General features: G+C 50.0%; 1 protein-coding gene across 1 annotated transcript; it reads right to left on the reverse strand.

The window, feature by feature from the left end:
* Positions 1-477: 477 nt before the first annotated feature.
* On the reverse strand, positions 478-7913 carry LOC147082198 (uncharacterized). Its single transcript, XM_085980406.1, has one exon. The coding sequence runs from the start codon at positions 7588-7590 to the stop codon at positions 6058-6060; it is 1533 nt and encodes a 510-aa protein (XP_085836532.1). The 5' UTR covers positions 7591-7913; the 3' UTR covers positions 478-6057.
* Positions 7914-14028: the final 6115 nt, after the last annotated feature.

The following is a 14028-nucleotide window of genomic DNA, read 5'->3' on the forward strand; positions in this document are numbered from 1 at the left end:
ACTGAGGGAGCGCCGCACTGTCAGAGGGGCAGTACTGAGGGAGTGCTGCACTGTTAGAGGGGCAGTACTGAGGGAGCACTGCACTTTCGGAGGGTCAGTACTGAGGGAGCACTGCACTTTCGGAGGGTCAGTACTGAGGGAGCACCACACTGTCGGAGGGGCAGTCTTGAGGGAACGCCGCACTGTCGGAGGGGCAGTACTGAGGGAGCGCCGCACTGTCGGAGGGGCAGTACTGAGGGAGCGCTGCACTGTCGGAGGGGCAGTACTGAGGGAGTGCTGCACTGTCAGTGGGGCAGTACTGAGGAAGCGCCACACTGTCAGAGGGGCAGTACTGAGGAAGCGCCACACTGTCGGAGAGGCAGTACTGAGGGAGTGCTGCACTGTCAGAGGGGCAGTCCTGAGGGAGCTGCTGATTTTCCGGGTCTGCGCCAATTTACCGTTTTCCTCCTATGTTCCAATAGATTCGACTTGCCTCGATTTGTTGACAGTAATTATATTTTATTCAGTGAAAGAGAGAGATTGATACATTACAGCACCTGAGCAGTAGTCAAACAAAGCACAATCAAGGTATCTATTACTTGTTGGGCCCTGGGTAGAAGACGCAATCTCCACGGGTCAACCCCAGTCAGCCCGGGCCTCTCGTGTGTAACCCCTTGTTCTGCCAGGAATACATCTTTAACTTCGCCAACCAAGGCCCAGCACTTCGGTCTCTTCCATTTTAAAATCTAACCTAGTCTACCCAGGGCATCTAACAGTAGGGTTTACAAGTATGATTATAATTGCAGCAATAACATAATGAAATCATTAAACTAAAATTAGCAATAGAATCAACTGATTTAGTTCAGGTTAGTTAGTAGGGAGACACAGAAATGAAGATTTCCTCCTTTCTTACAGAGCACCGCACTGTCGGAGGGGCAGTACTGAGGGATTTTTTTTATTCATTGATGGGATGTGGGCGTCGCTGGCAAGGCCTGCATTTAGTGCCCATCCCTAATTGCCCTTGAGAAGGTGGTGGTGAGCCGCCTTCTTGAACCGCTGCAGTCCATATGGTGTAGGTACACCCACAATGCTGTTAGGAAGGGAGTTCCAGGATTTTGGCCCAGAGACAGTGAAGGAACGGCGATACAGGTCCAAGTCAGGATGGTATGTGGCTTGGAGGGGAACTTGTAGGTGGTGATGTTCCCATGCGTCTGCTGCCCTTGTGGTAGAGGTCGCGGGTTTGGAAGGTGCTGCTGAAGGAGCTTTGGCGAGTTGCTGCAGTGCATCTTGTAGATGGTACACACTGCAGCCACAGTGCGCCGGTGGTGGAGGGAGTGAATGTTGAAGGTGCTGGATGGAGTGCCAATCAAGCGGGCTGCTTTATCCTGAATGGTGTCGAGCTTCTTGAGTGTTGTTGGAGCTGCACTCATCCAGGCAAGTGGAGAGTATTCCATCACACTCCTGACTTGTGCCTTGTAGATGGTGAAAAGGCTTTGGGGAGTCAGGAGGTGAGACACTCGCCGCAGAATTCCCAGCCTCTGGCCTGCTCTTGTAGCCACAGTATTTATATGGCTGGTCCAGTTCAGTTTCTGATCAATGGTAACTCCCCGGATGTTGATAGTGGGGGATTCAGCGATGATAATGCCATTGAATGTCAAGGGGAGATGGTTAGAGTCTCGCTTGTTGGAGATGGTCATTGCCTGGCACTTGTGTGGTGCGAATGTTACTTGCCACTTGTCAGCCCAAGTCTGAATGTTGTCCAGGTCTTGCTGCATATGGACACGGACTGCGTCAGTATCTGACGAGTCTCGAATGGTGCTGAACAGTGTGCAATCATCAGCGAACATCCCCACTTCTGACCTTATGATGGAGGGAACGTCATTGTTGAAACAGCTGAAGATGGTTGGGCCTAGGACACTGCCCTGAGGAACTATTGTAGTGATGTCATGTGATTGAGATGAATGACCTCCAACAACCACAGCCAACTTCCTTTGTGCTAGGTATGATTCCAACCAATGGAGAGTTTTCCCCTTGATTCCCATTGACTTCAGTTTTGCTAGGGCTCCTTGATGCCACACTCGATCAAATGCCGCACTGATGGAGGGGCAGTACTGAGGGAGCGCTGCACTGTCGGAGAGGCAGTACTGAGGGAGCGCCGCACTGTCGGAGGGTCAGTATTGAGGGAGTGACGCACTGTCGGAGGGGCAGTACTGAGGGAGTGCTGCACTGTCGGAGGGGCAGTACTGAGGGAGTGCTGCACTGTCGGAGGGGCACTACTGAGGGAGTGCTGCACTGGCGGAGGGGCAGTACTGAGAGAGCGCCGCACTGTCGCAGGGGCAGTACTGATGGAGCTTCTTCTTCTTAGGCAGTCCCTCGGAACCGAGGATGACTTGCTTCCACATTAAAAATGAGTTCTCAGGTGACTGATGAGTCCAATGCGGGACCTACAGTCTCTGTCACAGGTGGGGCAGACGGTGGTTGAAGGGGCAGGTGGGTGGGGTGCTTGGGTTGACGTGCGCTCCTTGTGCTGCCTGCGCTTGGCTTCCGCTTGTTCCCGGCGAAGAGATTCGAGGTGTTCGGCGCCTTCCCGGATGCTTCTCCTCCACTTTGTGCGGTCTTGGGCCAGGGATTCCCAGGTGTCGGTGGGGATGTTACACTTTTTCAAGGAGGCTTTGAGGGTGTCCTTGAAGCGTTTCCTCTGCCCACCTGGGGCTCTCTTGCCGTGCTGGAGCTTCGAGTAGAGCGCTTGTTTTGGGAGTCTCGTATCGGGCATGCGGACAATGTGACCCGTCCATCGGAGCTGATTGAGCGTGGTCAGAGCTTCGATGCTGGGGATGTTGGCCTGAGCAAGAACACTGATGTTGGTGCGCCTATCCTGCCAATGGATTTGCAGGATCTTGTGGAGGCAGCATTGGTGGTACCTCTCCAGTGCTTTGAGGTGCTTGCTGTACATGGTCCATGTCTCTGAGGCATACAGCAGGGCGGGTATCACTGCTGCTCTGTAGACTATGAGCTTAGTGCTGGGTTTGAGGTCCTGGTCTTCAAACACTCTCTTCCTCAGGCGACTGAAGGCTGCACTGGCACACTGAAGGTGGTGTTGGACTTCGTCGTCGACGTCTGCCCTTGTTGACAGTAGGCTCCCGAGGTATGGAAAGTGGTCCACGTTTTCCAAGGCTTTGTCGTGGATTTTGATAATCGGGGGGTAGTACTGTGTGGTGGGGGCAGGTTGGTAGAGGACCTTTGTCTTACGGATGTTTAGTGTATGGCCCATGCTCTCGTATGCTTTGGTGAAGGTGTTGACGAAGGTTTGGAGTTCGACCTCCGAGTGAGCGCAGACGCAAGCATCGTCTGCGTACTGTAATTCGACGACAGAGGATGGGACGACCTTGGATCTGGACTGGAGGCGACGGAGGTTGAACAGTTTCCCGTTTGTTCTGTAAATTAGCTCCACTCCAGTGGGGAGCTTACTGAGGGTGAGATGGAGCATTAGAGCAAGGAAGATCGAGAAGGGTGTTGGTGCGATGACACCGCCTGGCTTGACCCCGGTTCGTACGTGAATTGGGTCTGTGGTGGAACCATTACTTAGGATCACGGCTTGCATGTCGTCGTGAAGCAGGCGAAGGATAGTGACAAACTTTTGAGGGCAGCCAAATTTGAGGAGGACACTCCATAATCCCTCACAGTTGACAGTGTCGAAGGCCTTTGTGAGATCAAAGAAGGCCATGTATAAGCGGTTGGTGCTGTTCCCTGCATTCCTCTTGTAATTGAGGGGCAGTACTGAGGGAGCGCCGCACTGTCAGTGGGGCACCACTGAGGGAGCGGCGCACTGTGGGAGTGGCTGTACTGAGGGAGCGCTGCTCTGTCGGAGGGGCAGTAGTGAGGGAGTGCTGCACTGTGGGAGGGGCAGTACTGAGGGAGCGCTGCACTGTCGGAGGGGCAGTACTGAGGGAGCACTGCACTGTCGGAGAGGCAGTACTGAGGGAGCACTGCACTGTCGAATGGGCACTACTGAGGGAGCGCTGCACTGTGGGAGTGGCAGTACTGAGGGAGCGCTGCACTGTCGAATGGGCACTAATGAGGGAGTGCTTCACTGTGGGAGTGGCAGTACTGAGGGAGCGCTGCACTGTCGGAGAGGCAGTACTGAGGGAACGCCGCACTGCCGGAGGGGCAGTACTGAGGGAGCGCTGCACTGTGGGAGGGGCAGTACTGAGGGAGCGCCGCACTGTGGGAGGGGCAGTACTGAGGGAGCGCCGCACTGTCGGAGGGGCAGTACTGAGGGAGCGCTGCACTGTGAGAGGGGCAGTACTGAGGGAGCGTCACACTGTCAGAGGGGCAGTACTGAGGGAGCGCCGCACTGTGGAAGGGACAGTACTGAGGGAGCGCTGCACTGTGGGAGGGGCAGTACTGAGGGAGCGCCACACTGTGGAAGGGACAGTACTGAGGGAGCGCCACACTGTCAGAGGGGCAGTACTGAGGGAGCGCTGCACAGTCAGAGGGTCAGTACTGAGAGATCCCATGGCCACTATCTCAAAGTGGAGCAGGGGAGTTGTTTGACTGTTTCTATACTTTTGGTGAATTTCATAACTGTGTAAAGTTGATGGTTAAAGTATTTAAAACTGCGAGAGGAGGAAATTAATCAGTGGCACAGATAATCGTAAAAATCAGATTAATGTGATTAATTTTTTTTCAGATTTCAATATAAGCTTAAAAGGGACAGAGAAAGCAAACACCAATCAAACATGATCAATTGATGACTATTCTGTCTGATTGGATCTTCCAGAATCCTTCAAAACTTTGCAGTAATTCAATCAAAGAATTCTCCGGACCTGCCCGCGGGATTTAATCAGAACTTTCACATTCCCTCACCTCAAATGGAAGGTCACCGGAATTCCAGGGGTTGGGAGAGGAGGTTGATGATTGGATTGGAGTTTCCAGGGGTTGGGAGAGGATGTTAATGATTGGATTGGAGATTCCAGGTGTTGGGAGAGGAGGTTGATGATTGGATTGGAGATTCCAGGGGTTGGGAGAGGTGGTTGATGATTGGATTGGAGATTCCAGGGGTTGGGAGAGGTGGTTGATGATTGGATTGGAGATTCCAGGGGTTGGGAGAGGTGGTTGATGATTGGATTGGAGATTTCAGAGGTTGGGAGAGGAGGTTGATGATTGGGTTGGAGATTCCAGGGGTTGGGAGAGGAGGTTGATGATTGCATTGGAGATTCCAGGGGTTGGGAGAGGTGGTTGATGATTGGATTGGAGATTCCAGAGGTTGGGAGAGGTGGTTGATGATTGGATTGGAGATTCCAGGGATTGGGAGAGGTGGTTGATGATTGGATTGGAGATTCCAGGGGTTGGGAGAGGTGGTTGATGATTGGATTGGAGATTCCAGAGGTTGGGAGAGGTGGTTGATGATTGGATTGGAGATTCCAGGGATTGGGAGAGGTGGTTGATGATTGGATTGGAGATTCCAGGGGTTGGGAGAGGTGGTTGATGATTGGATTGGAGATTCCAGGGGTTGGGAGAAGAGGTTGATAAGAACATAAGAACATAAGAAATAGGAGCAGGAGTAGGCCAATCGGCCCCTCGAGCCTGCTCCGCCATTCAATAAGATCATGGCTGATCTGATCCTAACCGCCAATCCACTATCACAGAACCATCTCCTGAATCTAACAGAATTAGACACATGAAATAGGAGCAGGATCAGGCTACACGGCCCCTGGGCCCGCTCCGCTACCCACAGGGCCATGACCGATCCGAACCTAGGCTCATGTCCAAATTCCTGCCCGCTCCCCGTAACCCTTAATTGGATTGGATTGGAGATTCCAGGGGTTGGGAGAAGAGGTTGATGATTGGATTGGAGATTCCAGGGGTTGGGAGAGGTGGTTGATGATTGGATTGGAGATTCCAGGGGTTGGGAGAGGAGGTTGATGATTGGATTGGAGATTCCAGGGGTTGGGAGAGGTGGTTGGTGATTGGATTGGAGATTCCAGGGGTTGGGAGAGGTGGTTGATGATTGGATTGGAGATTCCAGGGGTTGGTCACTCGCACAGCTGAGAATATGTTTCATTGCAGGATTTCCATTCACTTCCTGGGCAGCAGCAGGTCTGTAAGTTTAGCAATGGCTTCACTTCCCTGCTGGGCATTCTTCTGAAGTTGCTCCTGATTCACAGCGGCCCTGTGATGGATTTCCTTTCTTGCTTCATCACATTTATCCTGGACCTTCTTAAACTTGTATTCAGACCCCTGCCCGCCCAGCAATGAGCTCAGCTCGCCCAGTTGACCTGCAAGGTACTTGTCGTGAATCTCCACATAGGTTTTTGACATGTCACCGATGTGGGTCATGATGCTGACTGCCTGGGACACTTGAAAGTTCATCATCTGACTACTGGCTAACGCACCTGGAGCACCCTGCGTGCCTTCACCACTCACCGCACTAAGTCTCTTAAATGTCTTCTGGCAACCTTCAGTTAATTTTGGTATGATATGAATGAAGTTGATCATCTCTGACCAGTTGGACTTGATGCTCCCCAGTGCCCCAAGCCCTTTAGCCATCAACGCTACACGTGTGCTGATATCCATCTCTTGTGCCTGATTGTTCTTTATCTCTCTCAACAACGTCTCACTCTCATCACACGAACTTTTCATATTTTGGTGACATTCATTGTACATTTTTTGCGACTCCTCCAACTGGGATTGGACTTCCTTGATCTTCAGTGAGGCTTCCTCTCTAACCTTGCTGAGGAAACTGCTGATTTCAGGGTTTGATTCAGAGGATTCTTTGTCTTTCAGCTCAGACACCAGTTGTATGAGAAAGATCAACCCTTTCCCCAGCTCCACCACCAGAAGCACTGGGCTGGTCACATTGCTCAAAAGATCAACAATCTTTGGGAGAAGCTTCTTCATCTGTTTCAGTCCTTCCAAACAGAACTGATCAATGAGAGCACTCGCCCTTACATTGTCGTATTCACTGGTGACTTCCTCACGTTTTCGGGAAGCCTCGATCCATTGCTTCTGTAAATTGCACTTCTTCTCCTCTACTAACTCATTCTTCTGTTGTGTTTCCGACAGGACTTTCCTTACTTCCCCCAGCTTATCCTGGCTGATACTCTGGGAATCTGTACAGGTCTCCAGCAGCTCACTCAGTAGATCGCTGAGATTGGAGAGCTCCTTTTCCACAGATTCGGCACATGTTTTGGATTTGTCTGCACAAACCCGAATGTTCTGCAGCTGCTTGGGAAGGTCTTTGTTCAGAGATGTCCCTTCACCCACATTCTTCACATGGACAAGGAGGTCCTCACAACACATGCGGATTTTGTTCAGATTAGTGCGGGTCTGTTGAAACGAGTTTACGGTTTGGTTGCAAACCTCCATCAGGCACCTCTTGAATGAATCTGGACGTTTAAACAGGGATTTCTTGCCTGCACTGCCTTGGTTTAGTTTGAAGTCCTCCATCCTCGTAGCCAGATGCACCAGTTCACCCAAAATAGCGACAGATGTGGGTGCTGGCATCAGAAACTTCTCCCAATTGACCTGGGACTGCACCATCACATCAAAGCAAAGGGACACTTGCTGTTGGCTGTGGAGCTCGGTCACGTGACACTGCTTGTCCGACATGCTGATGTTTCCTGCAATGAGAATTCGCACAACTGGATTGGCTCAAACATTAACAGTTCTGTTATTGGAGAGAGAGGGTTCACATCAGAACAGGCCAGTAGTCAGCCTTGTACAACACAAAGACCACCTTTCAGCCTTGCTGTGCTGACTTAGATGATATAGGGCATGGTGAGGGCACGACAATTGGGCTCATTGACCTGGGCAAGGGAGGGGAAGATTTCTGAGCACCGTCCCGTGACTGCTGAGGGCATCAGCGTTGGGCGCGGTTATCAATAATCCAACAACATGCTGATACTCAGAGCTTCTTCTGTTCAGGTGGACCAGCACACCCATCCCCCGTCCCCCCCGTCCCCCCCACACCCGTCCCCCCCACACCCATCCCCCCCACACCCGTCCCCCCCACACCCGTCCCCCGTCCCCCCCACACCCGTCCCCCCCACACCCGTCCCCCGTCCCCCCCACACCCGTCCCCCATCCCCTCCACACCCATCCCCCCCACACCCGTCCCCCCCACACCCGTCCCCCATCCCCTCCACACCCGTCCCCCCCACACCCGTCCCCCGTCCCCCCCACACCCGTCCCCCCCACACCCGTCCCCCGTCCCACCCACACCCGTCCCCCATCCCCTCCACACCCATCCCCCGTCCCCCCCACACCCGACCCCATCCCACCCATTTCCCTGGCTCAAGCATCACCTCTGATGCACGGGTTACTCTCATTTCCGGGGGCCTCCTGCTACTATAAAGAGGCTGTAAGAGGACAGATGCCAGCTAAATCTGGCGCTATGCCCCCCACGTCATTTGTACGTGGCAGGTGAGGCTGGAGCAGCCAACGGCTGTCCTGGTGAGATGGAGATACATCCAGGTGCAGCGGTGTGGCAACAGCACTGGGGAATTTTCTCTCATTCTCTGCTGCACTCCACTTCGGGGTGGCAGGCGGTGACTAAGGAAGGATATACTTGCCATAGAGGGAGTGCAGCGAAGGTTCACCAGACTGATTCCTGGGTTGGCAGGACTGTCGTATGAGGAGAGATCGGGTCGACTAGGCCTGTATTCACTAGAGTTTAGAAGAATGAGAGGGGATCTCATTGAAACGTATAAAATTCTGACAGGATTAGACAGACTGGATGCAGGGAGGATGTTTCCCCTGGCTGGGGGGGGTCTAGAACGAGGGGTCACCGTCTCAGGATACGGGGTAGGACATTTAGGACTGAGATGAGGAGAAACTCTTCACTCAGAGGGCAGTAAACCTGTGGAATTCTCTACCACAGAAGACTGTGGAGGCCAAGTCACTGAATATATTTAAGAAGGAGATACAGGAAACTTTGTGCTATCCGGCACCGACGGGACTCAGCTGTTGCCGTTCCCTCAAAACTGCCGGACACTCCAGCTGTAATGTTGAAGCATACGGAGGTTTTCATCTCCGTATCTGACAACAAACACTGTTGCTTAGCAACAGCTTCTAAACAGTCGGCAAGCCTCTCTGTAGCATCTCTAGCTGAAGCTGTTGCTTAGCTACAGACCTTGCAGAGCTTGACTGTTGAGAAAAAAGCAACGAAAAGAAACAAAAAGAAAAAATACGGCTCCTGATTTTTGCCGGTGGCTCGAGCTTGCCGGACATTTAGCCTCCGGATAACACAAAGTTTCCTGTAGATAGATTTCTAGACACAAAAGGCATCAAGGGTTATGGGGAGAGAGCCAGAATATGGTATTGCGATAGAGGATCAGCCATGATCATATTGAATGGCGGAGAAGGCTCGAAGGGCGAATGGCCGACTTCTACTCCTATTGTTCGATGTTTCGATGTCAGGAAGCACTTCTTCACACAAAGAGTAGTGGAAATCTGGAGCTCTGTTGAGGCTGGGGGTAAAGTGAAAAAGTCAAGACTGATATTGCTAGATTTTTATTAGTGAAGGTCATTAAGAGATATGGAGCAAAGGCGGATAAATGGAGTTGAGACGCAGATCAGCCATGGCCTCATTGAATGGGAGAACAGGCTCGAGGGGCTGAATGGCCTCCTCCTGTTCCAATGTTCAGAGATGTAGCCTTCTGCGTTTGTTTTTGTAACTGGCAGTTCCTGGAGTATATTTATATCCCACGATTGGGCGCTATGCTTCAGGAATTCATTGGAACTATAAATTCTCACATATAGCCGTGGCCATTACCAAGACCACAGGATGACGTTTATGGGGAGGTGCCTGAGGATTGGAAAGTGACAAATGTGACCCCATTGTTCAAGAAAGGGTGTAAGGACAATCCTAGTAACTACAGGCCGGTCAGTTTAAGATCAGTGGTGGGTAAAGTTTTACAAACAATAATCAAGGAAAAAATTAATGGGGCTTGGAGAGGTTTAAGCTAATTAAGGAGAGCCAACACGGATTTGTAAAAGGCAGATCATGTTTGACGAATCTAATTGAATTTTTTGATGAAGTAACAGGGAGAATAGATGAAGGGAATGCAATGGATGTTGTCTACATGGATTTTCGGAAGGAGTTTGACAAAGTACCACATAGAAGACAGGTTAACAAAATTGAGGTTCATGGAATAGGTGGGTCAGTGGCAGCTTGGATAAGGGATTGGCTTAAGGACAGAAAACAGCGAGTTGTGGTAAATGGTTGATTTTCAGACTGGAGGATGGTAGACAGTGGTGTTCCCCAAGGGTCAGTGCTGGGGCCACTGCTTTTTTTGATATATTTAAATGACCTGGATATTGGAATACAAAGTAGAATTTCTAAATTTGCCAATGATACCAAACTTAGGGGTGTGGCAAACAGTGAGGATGATATCAATCGACTGCAACAGGTCATAGAAAGGCTAGCAGAATGGGCAGACAAGTGGCGGATGGAATTTAATACAGAGAAGTGTGAGGTGATACATTTTGGCAGAAGGAACAGGGAGAGGCAATATACACTTAATGGCACAGTTTTACAGAGTGTGCAGGGACAGAGGGACCTGGGAGTTAATGTGCATAGGTCCCTGAAGGTGGCGGGACATATTGAGAGAGTGGTTAACAAAGCATATGGGATCTTGGGCTTCATAAATAGAGGTATTGAGTACAAAAGTAGAGAAGTTATGCTGAACCTTTATAAAGCGCTGGTTAGGCCACAACTGGAGTATTGCGTCCAGTTCTGGTCACCACACTTTAGGAAGGATGTGAAGGCCCTTGAAAGGGTGCAGAGGAGATTTACCAGAATGGTTCTGGGGATGGGGGAATCTTAGCTACAAGGACAGGTTGGAGAAGCTGGATTTGTTTTCATTAGAACAAAGGAGGTTGAGGGGTGATTTGATAGAGGTGTACAAGATTATGATGGGTTTGGATAGGCTAGACGGGGAAAGGCTGTTCACACTAGTTGATGGTACAAGGACTAGGGGACACAGATTTAAGGTTTTGGGCAAGAGATACAGGGGGGATGTGAGCAAAAACTTTTTTATGCAGCGAGTGGTGATGACCTGGAACTCGCTGCTGACAGAAGTGGTAATAACTAGGGCTGTAGAGAGGGCTTTAAACTAATTAGTGGGGGGGAGGTTTCAAGAGAGCGAAAAATAAAAATGTCAGTGGAGAAGGCAATAGAGCAAAGTAGCAGTGGGGAAATTAAAAACCAGAGCGTGTCAGGAAGGGACAGAATGTATAAAGATAAAGGTAAAGTAGTAAAGGGGGTAAAAGCAGGAATAAATTGTCACAAAACCTATTTGAAAGTTCTTTATCTGAATGCACGCAGCATTCGTAACAAAATAGACGAGTTGACGGTACAAATAACTACACATGGGTATGATCTGGTGGCCATTACAGAAACATGGCTGCGAGGTGACCATGACTGGGAACTAAACATCCAGGGGTATTTGACTATTAGGAAGGACAGACAGGAAGGAAAGGGAGGTGGGGTGGCTATGTTAATAAAGGATGGAATCACTGCAATAGTGAGAAATGATTTTGGGTCAAAGGATCAGGATAGTGAAACAGTTTGGGTGGAGATAAGGAATAATAAGGGGAAAAAGTCACTAGTGGGCGCCATCTATAGGCCTCCTAACAGTTGCAACTCTATTGGTCGGAGTATAAATCAGGAAATAATTGGGGCTTGTAATAAGGGAACAGCTATAATCATGGGAAATTTTAACTTTCATATTGACTGGACAAATCAAATTGGGCAGGGCAGCCTTGATGAAGAGTTCATAGAGTGCATTAGGGACGGTTTCCTTGAGCAGTATGTTACTGAACCAACCAGGGGGCAGGCAATCTTAGATCTGGTCCTGTGTAATGAGACAGGATTAATAAAAAAATGTCCTAGTAAAGGATCCCCTTGGAATGAGTGACCATAACATGGTTGAATTCCAAATTCAGTTGGAGGGTGAGAGAGTTGGATCTCAAACCAGCGTACTAAGCTTAAATAAAGGAGACTATGAAGGTATGAGAGCAGAGTTGACTAAAGTGGACTGGGAAAATAGATTAAGGTGTAAGACGGTACAGGAGCAGTGGTGTACATTCAAGGAGATATTTCACAACTTTCAAGAAAAATATATTCCACTGAGGAAAAAGGGGCGTAAAAGAAAAGACAGCCATCCGCGGCTAAGTAAAGTAATAAAGGATAGTACCCAACTGAAAACAAGGGCATATAAAGTAGCCAAATCTAGTGGGAGGATAGAAGATTGGGAAGCATTTAAAAGCCAGCAAAGAATAACTAAAAGTTTAATTAAGAAAGGGAAGATAGATTATGAAAGTAAACTAGCAAAAAATATAAAAACAGATAGCAAGAGTTTCTACAGTTATATAAAAAGTAAAAGGGTGGCTAAAGTGAATGTTGGTCCCTTAGAGGACGAGACCGGGAAATTAGTAGTGGGGAACATGGAGATGGCAAATACGCTGAACAAATATTTTGTATCAGTCTTTACAGTAGAGGACACTAAAAATATCCCAACACTGGACAAACAGGGGGCTATGGGGGGGAGGAGCTAAACACAATTAAAATCACTAAGGAGATGGTACTCGGTAAGATAATGGGACTTAAGGTGGATAAGTCCCCTGGACCTGATGGCTTACATCCTAGGGTCTTGAGAGAAGTAGCGGTAGGGATTGTGGATGAGGCGGCGGACCTGCGAGGGAGTACCAGAGGCGGCGGCGGAATTTAAGGAGCAGCCCCGAGGCGGCGAGCAGCGAGGCCCAGAGCCCCGAGAGAGCGGAGAGGCGGTGGTCCTGCGAGGGAGCACCAGAGGCGGCGACGGTATTTAAGGAGCTTACCAATCCAGGTTCCGGGAGAGGGAAGCAAAAAGTAATCGAAGTGTGATGTCACCAAGAAGCGGGTAAGTGATTGGTTGGTGAGTATTTTCTTTCTAAATTTTTCTAAACTTAAATTTTGTGGTTTCTAAGGTCTCTGTTGTGTAGTGGGAACTACTATTAAGCAAGGGCCTTTGAGTATATCATTTAATTGAAGTGAAATTGATGGGATTCATTTAATTTTAATTAATTAATTAAAGGGTCAGTCATGGCAGGGCAGCCCAGCCCCGTAGTATGCTCCTCCTGCTCTATGTGGGAAATCAGGGACGCTTCCTGCATCCCTGACGACCATGTGTGTGGGAAGTGTGTCCAGCTGCAGCTACTGACAGACCGCATTGCGGCACTGGAGCTGTGGCTGGATTCATTTTGGAGCATTCACGATGCTGAGGACGTCGTGAATATCACATTTAGCGAGTTGGTCACACCGCAGGTAAAGGGTGTACAGGCAGGAAGGGAATGGGTGACCAGCAGGCAGAGTAAGAGGCGCAGGCAGGTAGTGCAGGAATCCCCTGTGGCCATCCCCCTCTCCAACAGATATACCACTTTGAATACTGTTGGGGGGGATGACTCATCAGGGGAAGGCAGCAGCAGCCAACTTCCTGGCACCATGGGTGGCTCTGCTGCACAGGCTGGGAGGAAAAAGAGTGGAAGAGCTACAGTGATAGGGGACTCAATTGTAAGGGGAATAGATAGGCGTTTTTGCAGCCGCAATCGAGACTCCAGGATGGTGTGTTGCCTCCCTGGTGCAAGGGTCAAGGACGTCTCGGAGCGGCTGCAGAACATTTTGGAGGGGGAGGGCGAACAGCCAGTTCTCGTGGCGCACATAGGCACCAACGATATAGGTAAAAAACGGGATGAGGTCCTAAAAGCAGAATATAGGGAGTTAGGAGGTAAATTAAAAAATAGGACCTCAAAGGTAGTAATCTCAGGATTGCTACCAGTGCCACGTGCTAGTCAGAGTAGAAATAGGAGGATATTTCAAATGAATATGTGGCTAGAGGAATGGTGCAAGGGGGAGGGATTCAAATTCCTTGGACATTGGAACCGGTTCTGGGAGAGGTGGGACCAGTACAGACGGGATGGTTTGCACCTGGGCAGGGCCGGGACCGATGTCCTAGGGGGAGTGTTTGCTAGTGCTGTTGGGGCGGGATTAAACTAAAGTGGCAGGGG

This window comes from Somniosus microcephalus, unplaced genomic scaffold (genome assembly GCF_052327205.1).
Source record: "Somniosus microcephalus isolate GS21.2 unplaced genomic scaffold, FLI_Smic_1.0 scaffold145, whole genome shotgun sequence".
NCBI lineage: Eukaryota > Metazoa > Chordata > Chondrichthyes > Squaliformes > Somniosidae > Somniosus > Somniosus microcephalus.

Coding starts and splice junctions, on each gene's coding strand:
- LOC147082198 (XM_085980406.1), bottom strand. CDS start 7,590: ATGTCGGACAAGCAGTGTCACGTGACCGAGCTCCACAGCCAACAGCAA.